The sequence below is a fragment of the Diadema antillarum genome, unplaced genomic scaffold (assembly GCF_040938485.1).
Source record: "Diadema antillarum isolate AM-2024a unplaced genomic scaffold, OU_Dant_1.0 scf00000075, whole genome shotgun sequence".
Taxonomy (NCBI): Eukaryota; Metazoa; Echinodermata; class Echinoidea; order Diadematoida; family Diadematidae; genus Diadema; species Diadema antillarum.
Genome location: NW_027270964.1, coordinates 5076024 through 5088349, shown reverse-complemented (window position 1 = coordinate 5088349; position 12326 = coordinate 5076024). Strand labels below are relative to the sequence as shown.

Here is a 12326-nt window from a genome sequence, read left to right as displayed (position 1 = left end):
CCCTAAATAAGTAAATAATACCCAATAAAATGATTACTCACTGATTCAACTCATACTTGAAAATAACTCCAATGGCGTTTACTTTTACTGTAAGTACGAATGGAAGAGCAGTATAGACTGGAATCACAAAATATTGATTCTCAGACTGTAAGACTTGACTCACGTCCTTCGCTGGTTCCAACTCTCACGGCATCGCTCCAGTCTCCCGGGCCAGCGCTGGTCACGCCTCGAACCTAGCGGGAAAACGCCATCCATGAATGGAACATGTTTTCAACATTCATCTTTCTATCTTATATTTCAAATTCTCTCCATGTACACTTCATTTGTTAATTGGAACATCTAAGGTAGATGCAAACACATTATGTGTAAGAAACAAGTGACTACAACAACAAGAGACCCGCGGGTCTAGCGCTCACCTGAGTATCGCAAGTTCACCTTTCACGCAGTCACTAATCTAAATTATTCACAGCTCTACCAAAATTTGACCAGGCACTCTCAAGTAGAAGATGAAAATGTACAATAAGGTCCCATTTTTTTAAAGATTCCTTAATTTGGGGGGATTGGGGCCCCCTGGGGCCCTCTGGGTGGGGTATGGTGCTCATTTTGATAAATTGTGATCCTGATCCCCTAGGGATGCTACTTGCCAGGTTTGACGAAAATCCATCATGAGGTTTTCAGGAAGAAGATGAAAATGTACAATTTAGGCCCCCATTTGGACCTTCCCAACCACCCCCCCCCCAGGGGCACCCCTGGATCTCCTATGAACAAACTTGAAACTACAGTCATTAATGTACTCACTCATAGTATTATCTTAGCTCTATAACTTCTGATACTAGAGAAGATTTTAAAAGATTCCTTCATTTTGGGGGTGTGGGACCCCCCGGGGGCCCCCTGGGTGGGGCATGGTGCCCATTTTAACAAATTGAGATCCTAACCCCTTAGGGATGCTACCTGCCAAGTTTGGTGAAAATGGGTCATGGGGTTCTCAAGAAGATAAAAATGTACAATTTAGGCCCCATTAGGATCCCTCCTCACCCCCCTCCCCTGGGTCCCAAGGGGGGCACCCCTGATTCTGCCATGAACAAACTTGAAACTACAGTCATTAATGTACAAACTCATAGTATTAACTTAGCTCTATCACTTATGGTTCGAGAGAAGAAGATTTTTACAGATTCCTTAATTTTGGGGGGTTTGGGCCCCCTGGGGCCCCCTGGGTGGGGCATGGTGCCCATTTTAACAAATTGGGTTCCTAACCCCCTAGGGATGCTAGCTGCCAAGTTTGGTGAAAATGGGTCATGGGATTCTTAAGAAGAAGATGAAAATGTACAATTTAGGCCCCATTAGAACCCCTCCCCACCCCCCTCCCCTGGGTCCCAAGGGGGGCACCCCTGATTCTGCCATGAACAAACTTGAAACTACAGTCATCAATGTACTAACTCATAGTATTAACTTAGCTCTATCACTTCTGGTTCTAGAGAAGAAGATTTTTACAGATTCCTTAATTTTGGGGGGTTTGGGCCCCCCTGGGGGCCCCCTGGGTGGGGCATGGTGCCCATTTTAACAAATTGAGTTCCTAACCCCCTAGGGATGCTACCTGCCAAGTTTGATGAAAATCGGTCTTGGGGTTTTCAAGAAGAAGATGAAAATGTAAAAAGTTTACGCACGACGCACGACGCACGACGCACGACGGGCGACGGACGACGGACGACGGACGACGGACGACGCACGACGGACGCCGGACGAAGGGCGATCGCAATAGCTCACTTGAGCCTTTGGCTCAGGTGAGCTAACAAGCATTCAAACAAAGAAACACAATGCTCACTACCACACAAAGCAAATAAAACAAAGAGACCACTAAAATATAACCAGGAACGGACTCTGGAATGTCAAAACTAACCATACGCTTAGTACCATTAATTTCATAAGTGATCAGATTAATATAATGAGATCAGATTAATACATTGATATCAAGACAAAAGTGGATCCCTTGAACCATACAGGTGAATATTGATACTGACTCATCTTCTATAGAACAGTTGAGGCGTGTAGCTTTCGGTTTAGTACAGGACTTTTGTTGGCATGCGACGAACACAAGTCACCACCAGCCACATACTATCTGATGCAGCACTGCGCACTGATAATGACTTTGGACATTTTATTGGCATTAATACATTTTTTTTTTCTCCCGACAAGGATTCAAGAGATTTATGTCACAATGCACCTGTACTCTTTGCCAATAGGAGGGTGAGATAACGCGAGGCATATTGGCTTTTGGTCCAAAACGACTAATACACCCTTGTCATATTATAATTCACCGTCAGTCCCCAGCGCATTGGTTTTAATCTCAGCGAGGGACATTGAAGTACGTCAATGCAATGCCGTATTTCTACCTAATTTGATATGGGGGCCAACATTTTTCTGAGTTTGGCCTATGTCCAAGATTGCTATATTCATGAAACAGTGGTTTTTATTTCTCTTCCGGCAGACTAATTAATTCAGCATGATTGCTGGGAACACTCGATAACGTTCTTGAAATCAATAATGTTATATCATGATACGGAGCTACGTGGTAGCTCCATGTAGCTCTATGGTTATATTAAGATACACATGTTTCACATTTTCATATATCGACAAGGAGACAGTTAAAGATGATTCAGATCTAGTACTTCAATTTTCTCTTGTGGTTTCATACTGACTGAGATTTTGAGTGCGTAAGTCAGCTGCCGGAAGGATAAAATGTTCACGTGAGGGTTTAAAAAAAATACATTTTAAAGCTTGGATGTTTTGGTTAAAACTTGATTCTTGAAAAGCAATGGTTCCTCGTTGTGCGGCATTTACTGATGAGGTGAAACATTGGGCAAATAAACAAAATGTACATAATAAGCCCATTTTGGACATTTCAGTAATATGCAAGACTTCAGTGATATTCCCCATATTCATGCTGGCTTATATCTTTGATATGTTTGCAGTACATCATAATACTATTCAGACTCAAGGGCAAGGCAGACGGATTTGTAGTATTGTCCACATTTCTATTCCGTCTCTGTTTAGGGTAGGACGTGAGAAGTGAGCTAAACCAACACAGACATTATTCTTAAACAAGGCCAATCTTCTCCATAAAGCAAGATAACCTTATATACGTTGTGTAAATGCATGCGACACATCGCTCAGGTCATCAGACAAGGGGGTAGCTCAGAGCGAATTTCACTAATCTAACGCAAGCTATGCGACGCGCATGCGCGTGGTACATCTATTTTTCGCTTTCTTTTCCGTCTATATGGACCTTATCTAAATCATGAATTTAACTTGAAATACCTTGGCGGATCAAGGCTTTAAAGGGATGGTATAGTATTGGCCGAGGTGAGAATTCAGCTTGTAACTTTTTGCAAGATACTTAGAAACCATATTTTTGAAATGTTAAAAGCATAAAATTCTTAGAGGAATTCAAAGTTTATTCTCTTATTTGATACAAATCGGCTTTGAAATGGGCGAGATATAAAAAAAGCAAAGTAAAACAAAGCGATCCCGATATAAGGTGGGTTCCACCTTTGATTAAGATCGCTTTGTTTTGGATATCTCAGACATTTCAAAACCAATTTTCATCAAATAAACTTTTTGAATTCCTCTAAGAATTATATGCTTTTTCATATCTCATAAGAGGTTTGTTATCATCTAAAAAAAATATCAAAAACCGTTGGAAACCTCAAACCCATCTCAACGAAAACTACAACCCCTATAGTGATGAGTTTCCCCTCATTGATGAACTGTTTCTCGCCATCACAGTGGATGCACATACCTGAATGACGTAAGCTGTGTATGGTGTGAGGTTAGAAATGGACACGTTGACCTCGTCGTCGTCTGACCTGATGGTAAACTCTACCGTGTGGTTTGGCTTCGACTCCGTCTTGCGCCAATACTGAACCTGTATGAGATCGGCAAGATACAAATTTTGAACTTTGAGTCATTGCTTTTCAACGATCGTCTTTGGTTAATGAAGAGCAGCTTTCGGATGTAGCAAGGGGAAACTGAATGTCGTTCGAGAGTATGAAAACTTGGACAGATTGGAGAATGTGAAAGGAATACATGGAATGGATAAGAATTACAGAGGCAGTCTCCTTGGGAATGAAGGAAGGGCAGACAGGCGTATATAGATGAACATCATTAAATACATTGTACATCATATTCCTACATTGTGCATTGTATCGTTGTTGCCTGGGGCCCGTTGCATAAAAGTTACCATTATGGTAACTTTGTCATCCAATGGTAACTACCATGGCAACAATACTCAACAGCCAATCAAAATCAAGAAGTCCATGGAAGTTACCATTGGATGGCAAAGTTACCATAATTGTAACTTTTATACAACGGGCTCCTGATTGCTAATAATCAGATAAAGTGGGATTGCTGAAAAAAAAAGAATGTATATTCCCTACACATCACAATATCGATGTCAATATCGTAATATAGGCCTACGATTTATGTATATTATAGATTCAAGGTCACAAACGATACGCAAAAAATGCTTTGAGATCATTTGTCCAGCATAAGTTTATGATTAAATTGAAGGTCTGTCCGAAACTTGAAAGCTTTTTATTTTTTAAAGGATAATCGGAACAACTTATTGGCATATTGGCACAATTACATGCCAATCATAAACCATCAAGAGTATCATTTTACTTTAATAAATGCACCATATGAAGGTAAATAAATCAGACATTAAATGTATTGTATGTAATAATTATATAATACGAAATACATTATATGAAGAGCTTACTTCCAAAAGACGCTGATGGATTCAGCGCATTTTGGAAGCAAGTCTCTTCAAATACAACAATTTCTGTAATATATAATGCATAATATGAGAAGCCAAAAAGCTGTTGTAGCGGTGACTTCTTTCGCAAAAACATTACTCCAATTCACCGCTACGTGAATCTCATCCCATATCCAGCTGAGGCACGAGGTTGGTTGTTATTCATAACTCTCTGCCCCCAAAAGGAACGTATGCTAAAGAGTTGAAAGGTTGGTCCGTCGGGTATTCGAGCTTGGGTCTGCCTGAATCGCTATGACGTCTCCGTGGCCGAGCGGTTAAGGCGTTGGCGTTCCATGCCAAAGACCCGGGTTCGATTCCCGGCGGAGACCAATTTTTCAACTCTTGCGCTTTTCCAAAAAGGAGGAACAGTAAGAGGAATAATGATGTCAAAGCTACGCACCGATTTCTCCTCCCGTTCTCATATCTCACATACGCATAATATGTGATATACAATATACGTATAATACATTATATAACATACAATATAAAAAAACTCATGATCGACGTCACTATTGACGTGGATCGTGCTACATACCGCGTACTCAGTGATGATACCATGTGGAGGATCTGGCTTGCTCCATTGGATCGTGACATTGGTCTCACCGATCCCAATCACTTTCACCTCCCTGGGTTTAGGCGGGGCTGCAAGTGGAATAAATCATTCAAAGTCACATTACAATGAGCACTGATCCTCCTACTATGTCTGTTTGTTTCTTGTTACAATCAAGTTTGATATTAGGTTATTTTGCTAAAAACAATTAACGGCTGTGGGAAACGTAATAAATGCAGAGATCTCCCAATATCATCGGGCACTACGAATTATAATCTCATCGCAGAAGTATCGAATAAATCCGGGAGTCTAATATTCCAGCCTCATATTAGGAACAATCATCACAGTAGTTATAAACAAAGGGTTTTCTTGATTTCATGTCATGGAATTATTGCTTCGACAAAAAAATTTAGTGATATTTTCTTTCGCAAGATTGCTGAAAAAGACCGTCAAAGAAAGAAGGGACTTCAGAAAAGAGGGCAAGAAAAGAAAAAGGACAAGAGTCCTGCATTACTTTACGATTTATTGCAAACCTTTGTAAACGTATGAAAGTTAAACGTCCATATTACGCTATATCCTCATTATCATTTTTTTTTCATGAAATTGAGAAGTCTGCAGATGATAAACAAATCAACATGAGCACAAAAGTGGCACACTTACGTGCAACCAATGTCTGTGACACCAATTCCTCGGAAAGCGGTCCGAAGCCGCGAGCGGTAGACGCCCGCACTCGAAACCGGTATTCGGTAAACGGAATGAGTAAACCGAACCGAATGGAAGTGTCCGGAGTGGTGGCGTTCACTGAGCTACCGTCTCTCGTGTTCAACAGTCGATATTCGTAGTGTACCATGTCACCGTGTCTCCCACCGCAAGGGGGCTCCCTCCATGAATATTCAATTTCCCGCGCTGTTATCAAATCCACAGTCACTGCTTCTGGCGCGTCTGTGGGTACTGTGGAGTTACAAGCAGACATCATGTACACTCTCTACCAACAAAATTGGTCAAAGAGAATTCGACAACATTTGAGAAACCATTTCTGGTTTTATGCACCTAATTTGAATGCAACGCTTTAATTTTACCTTTCAAATAAGACATACATCTTTTCGGCAACCTTTCTAAAGGTTGTTGTTGTTGTTTTCACAATGATACAGTATCATTATTACTTGTTAGCGGAGATTCAGTGGACCAGCCGAAAAAGAAGAAGAATAAACCATAAATTATATATGCCTCAACTTTTTATGGACAAGGAAATGCAACGTGAGGAAGAGAAATGTTTTACCATATCCTCGAAAAGTTGGTCTTCAGCATTTAGGGAAAACTTGTGATCTTGACTAAAGGATTAACTTATTTAGCTAGACGTCAGGAGTACCTTGCCATACCTACCCAGCTGCGGTGCTAGATTTGAATGGACATGCGGTGGTAAATTTGACGGAGAATAAAAATCATAACATTAAGTGAATGAGGGTGACATTTCACTTCATCAAAACTTCCTTGGCACATCAAAGGAACGTGAAGCGTTTCGCGGAGAAGCACTAAAAGTGCGCGAACATTGATTCGTAGTCACTGTGATGATATTTGTCTTACATGATGTAGTGCAAATATTTCTATCGTAGTCATGAGGTCATTGCACTATCACCTTTATCAGAGTGACGTGACACAAGTGAGTGGACACAGTCCTGAACCCATCATTCTGCAATATTCTGCCATGATGTAATCTGGGTGAACTGACCTGTTTCTCCGGTTTGGACGACCACCGTAGCCATCGATCCATTGCCTGCGTCCGAGGCGGCAAAGACATTGAGCTCGTAGGTGGAGAAGGGCTTCAGCAGGTTGATCTCGACGTCCGTGTGATCGGCCTCCACGCTCAACTCCTCGATTGGCCAATCATCGTCCACAAGACATCGGTCCTCGCGCACCAGGCGATACTTTACAACGTAGTTGCTGATTGGACATTTCTGATTGGGCGGCGGTTGCCATGACAGCCGGATAGAGGTGGGGTTGGTGCTGCTCGTTTCAGCAACGACAATGTGCACAGGTCCAGACACTAGAGGAGAGACAGGAATAAAATGTCATCAATGCAGTCCTATCAAATATATCTGTGATATCGAACATTTAACCCGTTTAAGACAGACCGATATTCCTATAACACGCATTTCCCATTCACCCCAGCTAGAGGAATACTCTGGACTAGTCTTCAACAGGTTAATATTTCTTATTCGTAAGTCATCACTTTTGAGTTTGGTGAAGACTGGCTAAGGATATTCTTTAAAAAACCCAGTTTCTTTCCCTTGTTTTTCGTCGAGAAAGAATCATTGTTTTGTTTAGGTGCTAATATACGTAACCTTTCAAAGTTTGTTCTGAGATGAGTGCACTAACCAACAGCGTCCACTGTGAGCTTCTTCCAGCTGCTGTACGGACCCCATCCCTTCTTAGTGCGGGCTCTGACCCGGAAGTTATAACTCTCACACGGCTCCAAATCGTCGAGGGTCACCCAGCGCTTGAAAGCGGGGATCTTGCTGGTCTTCGCCTTACGGACATTATCGTCCATCGACTCGAGGTCGTAGGAGTAGAAGGAGATGTTCCCCCGACGATGACCGCACGGAACCTCGTCCCAAGATATGTTGAGCTTGTTCGGGTTGGTGAGGAAGGATGTCGCCTCATTGACTATAGGGGACGCTGTTGGGGCTGTGTGAGGAATAAATGGATGCAAAGGATGTGACTGACATCAATTAATCAGTAATGCTGAGAGAGACATTCTTTGTTGCACGTAAAGAGTTTGATCGCAGAACAAATTAACTCAAGACTTGACGGCTCTGCAGACAGCTATCAATTTCTTGGTCTAAAGCAGTAAACAGCAGAGAGGTAAATGGATATTTTGTGACGAAGAGGGCGACAAACAACTAGTCTGCTTTCATTGCAACTGATTGACTAGTCTGCGTCGTAAAATAGTACTGTATGGCTGTATGAAATATCAGTTGAATGTGATGCTGGTAAATAACGTGAAGTATAAAAACAGGTAGAGGATCGTGAAATTGCACCTAGATGTATTGTTGGCAGACAACTGCTTGAGAGTGTGCAAAATGTTCAACGAGAGTTTTGCTTTGACTTGAGCAGAAATTGCGACTGTGCTAGAAGATGCTATAACATGCTTGAACTATGAAAGATGTTTCCATTCATCAAGAGCATATTGTTATAGAGGATCCGATTCTAGGGGAGATAAACTCAGCAGTTTAACTTCTCCAGGAAAAAAAAAAAGATTGAGGCGTTGACTTTTTCTTGCCATTTCTATAAAAAAAAGGATAGTCAAATATAGTACTGAATATTGTACTTTATTGTACTTATTGGTCAAGATATCGGTCAGCTCGGAACTAACGATCGTTCACAGAGTAGGTAATTTCATCAAGCCAGACATTTGGAGAGACTGCGGGAGAAATGGGCCAAATGAGGGCGCTTTCTCACCATCCTGGGAAGTGATAATGGAGGTGAGCTCCTCAAGGCCAGCTTCGGGGGCCCGGGTTCGAGCCCACACGGTCACATTATACGTGGTAAATGGTGCGAGACCGTACAGTACTGCTGAGTGTTCCGTAGTCTCCACATCGGCGGTCTGACTCTCAAGCAGTAGGGCTGGGGCGTTGCACTGGTCCTTGTCGGTGGCGTAGTACCGCACGCCGTAGCCGACGATGGGGCAAGGAAGGCTAGAGGGCGGCCTCCACGTCACATTGAGCGAAGAAGAGCCCAAGGTATTGACGTCAAGTGATGTCACGGGTCCAGGAGCTAGGATACAAGAACATTTAATGCCACATTTTACCTGGACAGAATATGAAATCTGGTAAAGTTTTGTGATTGTCTTTATCCATACTACGAACCATAACTATCTTTATTTTAAAGAGGAATAAGTGACTGTGTCTTCATCCAAACTGTTACTAATGTTCTTTTGTACTTACCTACAGAAGGCTATTTAAATCACAAATTATGTTTAGGCCTACTTCATAGTGGGTACATAGAAGACATAGTGCTATAAACCAGACACAGTTCCAAATCTAAAGCCCTGTTTTAGCAGAGCCTTTCAACTAGAGTTACCGCAGCAAGGGCCGGGTAACATCGGAGTAATCTTCGTTTTGTTTTTTTCAGCGTGCCCTGTTAAAACAGTCCCTCAAAAGTGTTGCTCGAACGTCGTCGCGGTAACTTTTGTCAAATTCTTCCCTAGCTTTACCCTGACAATACCGCTTCACCCTTTCTACTAGAACGCAAGTGCGGTAACATTCCTTTGATACACTTGACCCACATGGGGACATTGCAGACAAAGACTGACTGACAGGCCACATGCCGATCACGTGAGTGGACTGTAACCACTGATCTCTACGTAGTTGACATTTGCACAATCCAGAACAATAGGCGGCGCTGGCAGGTAGGACTGGCAGTTGCATCGTTGGACACACCCCCTTAGAGGAAACCTACCCGGGTATAAGGTTCTTGTGTGTATAGGCCTATCTGTTAAAACGGTACCCCTCGCTCTGTCATGCGGCTTTTTCGGAAGTTTTAGAGGAATTTAATTCTCCGAACGTTGTCGCCAAATTGTTAAAAATGTTAAAAAGGGGCTTTAGTCGTCAAACTGTCTGCATTGACTTCAGTAACGATGAAGTGAGTTCTTACATCTCACACTCTATTGACAATGAATGAGAAAAGAGAGAAAGAGAGAGAGAGAGAGAGAGAGAGAGAGATGGGGGGGGGGGGGCGGAGATTAATAACACTCACGTGAGGGCGCTGTTCCAGCACTGACTGTCGAGCTGGTTGGACCAATGCCAGCCATGGTTTCGCCCCACACATTGAACGTGTACGTCTCACAAGGCATCAATCCAGGTACCGTCACCTGCGCTTGGGGTTCGTGCACCTGACCATGCTTCACCCCACCAGAAGCAGCTTCCAGACGATAATGATACACGACTTCCGGTCCATGCCGCCTGCCACACTCCAGTGCTCTCCAGCGAAACCTGAGGCTACTTTGACCCCGTCCTCCCAGGGTGACCTGCTTGATCTGGGCGGGAACTGTTGAGGAGGAAAGATGTTACACCTACTGAAGAATACATGTTTACTTGTTAACATAATAAACGATGTGTACTGGCTGACTTGCCCTGTTGTGGTTCCGACTGAGGTTGAGATGGTGCACTTGTTTACAGCACCTATAAGTCTTCCTGGGATGGTAACGTATAGCTGGTGGCAGTAAAGGCAAAATGTAAAAGCAACATTATTATGTTCCTTACCGTAATGATTTGGATCGACAGCTCCCCTCCTTCATGGCGATGGCAAATCATGAAAAAATATTGGCAAGCACAATCAAAAAGATTAGGCCTATTCATTGCTCACCTGCAGCCTGTGTTTGGAACCGTCTCTTAGCAACCGGCGCCATTCCCGCGTCACTGACCGCCTGGACGTAAACCTCGTAGGAGGAGAAGGGTTGGAGGTTAGAAAGACGAATGAACCAGTGTGACGTATTTCCGGCGTGGGTCAACTGTCTCAGCCTGCTGCTGACTGCTTCACACATGCCCTTGTTGAGGAGTACGTAGGAGACCTTGTAGTAGAGGATTGGACAGCTGACGGCCTCCGGTGGAGACCACGTGACATCGGCCTCGAAGGGACGGGACGGGTAGGTGTGTACAGCCATGTTCTCAATCTGACCAGGTACTGTGTATGAAAATGGTTGTTTGGAGACTTATAACCCTTTATCACCGCTCCTATATTCAACAACATTCGTGGACGACTCTCATGCAGCTATCATAAAATGTTGCAATTCGAGCAAATATTCCAGTGAGTAGTTAACGAATTGAAGTGTGCTGTTCAGTTTAATCACTAAAATTTGTTACGGTTTGAAAGTCTAAAATGGCATGCACAACCATTACATCTATGTTTTCCGTGTATGCCATCATGCGCTTTTTCACGAACAGTCACGATAACCATGCAGCGACACATTCAATTAGTGGCGGGTTAATCAAAGAAAGAACTATGGGCAATGATGTGAACACAAAAAGACACAGCACAGGAGCGCAAGCGTGTCAGTGGGGATGATTATTAGAATGACTGTCATTTCCAACATTTCTACGTTCGACAGGGGGCACGTACGAGCGGAAGCACATAAATCTACAGGACTGAGTACGGCCGTCAGACAAGCACCTTCTCCGAGCGTGCGGATGTGGTGAACCAGAGCAGTTCGTCCGTAGCCTGCAGAGTTCCTCGCCTTGACGCGGAACTCGTACGGGGTGCAGGCGGCTAGCTCCTCGATTGTTACGGCGGTCACGTTGCTGGCTGTCTCCCCCTCTGTGAGTGCTGCCACTGGCGCGTTCTCATTGGTGAGCGCGTAGCTGAAGAGGAGTATGTCCCCATGCTTGTTGCCACACTGGAGTTCCCATGACAACGAGATGCTGTGCTCCGTCACATTGACAACCGTCAGCTGAGTAACATTTTCTGGAGCTGATGGTTTGGAGAGAGAGAGCCGCGGTAACATTACCAAGATCATCTGCTATGTATCCCAGAACATAGCACTTTCCTATAACCCCTCCACTGTGTATTAATTGTAATTTCCGAAATAAGTAAAACCAGGATGTAACTGATTACCGTGTCGTGCATGACATAACAAATAAACAAACAAAAAGCAAAAAATCCATCTAATTCATTCCCGCAGGGAATTGCATCGTAGAAGTACAAGTACTAATATTCTGGTGTTTTAACTGCTGGTTTCAAAGATGTTAGAATTTAATCTTTGACAACACAAATTGCGACATTTTAGGAAGATGGCGCCTTCGAAAAAAAAACAACGTTCGTGACTTTTACCATCAATCTAGCAGTTTTGATATCGACAGATTATGAGTGATTAGGCTTCAAAGTTGCAAGATGACAGGACAAGTCAAGATAGATCGGGTTTATCCCAAGATTATGATAAGTCGCCATCAAGATGTTTTCAATGCGTGTCAT

At 43.2% G+C, this 12326-nt stretch overlaps 1 protein-coding gene and 1 non-coding gene across 2 annotated transcripts in view; one reads left to right on the top strand and one right to left on the bottom strand.

Moving 5' to 3' along the window:
• The window catches only part of LOC139717457 (receptor-type tyrosine-protein phosphatase delta-like), a 143630-nt gene that overhangs the window by 68771 nt on the left and 62533 nt on the right, over positions 1 to 12326 (bottom strand). The window contains exons 13-22 of the mRNA XM_071628963.1: positions 11529 to 11825; positions 10725 to 11042; positions 10116 to 10406; positions 8820 to 9134; positions 7737 to 8045; positions 7090 to 7404; positions 6021 to 6311; positions 5346 to 5452; positions 3797 to 3922; positions 164 to 233 (exon numbers count right to left, since the gene is read on the bottom strand). Coding sequence (XP_071485064.1) covers positions 164 to 233; positions 3797 to 3922; positions 5346 to 5452; positions 6021 to 6311; positions 7090 to 7404; positions 7737 to 8045; positions 8820 to 9134; positions 10116 to 10406; positions 10725 to 11042; positions 11529 to 11825 — 2439 coding nt within the window. The remainder of the gene's footprint in view (positions 1 to 163; positions 234 to 3796; positions 3923 to 5345; positions 5453 to 6020; positions 6312 to 7089; positions 7405 to 7736; positions 8046 to 8819; positions 9135 to 10115; positions 10407 to 10724; positions 11043 to 11528; positions 11826 to 12326) is intronic.
• On the top strand, positions 5068 to 5139 carry Trnag-ucc (transfer RNA glycine (anticodon UCC)). The gene has a single exon. It is a non-coding gene; the product is annotated as a tRNA-Gly (tRNA).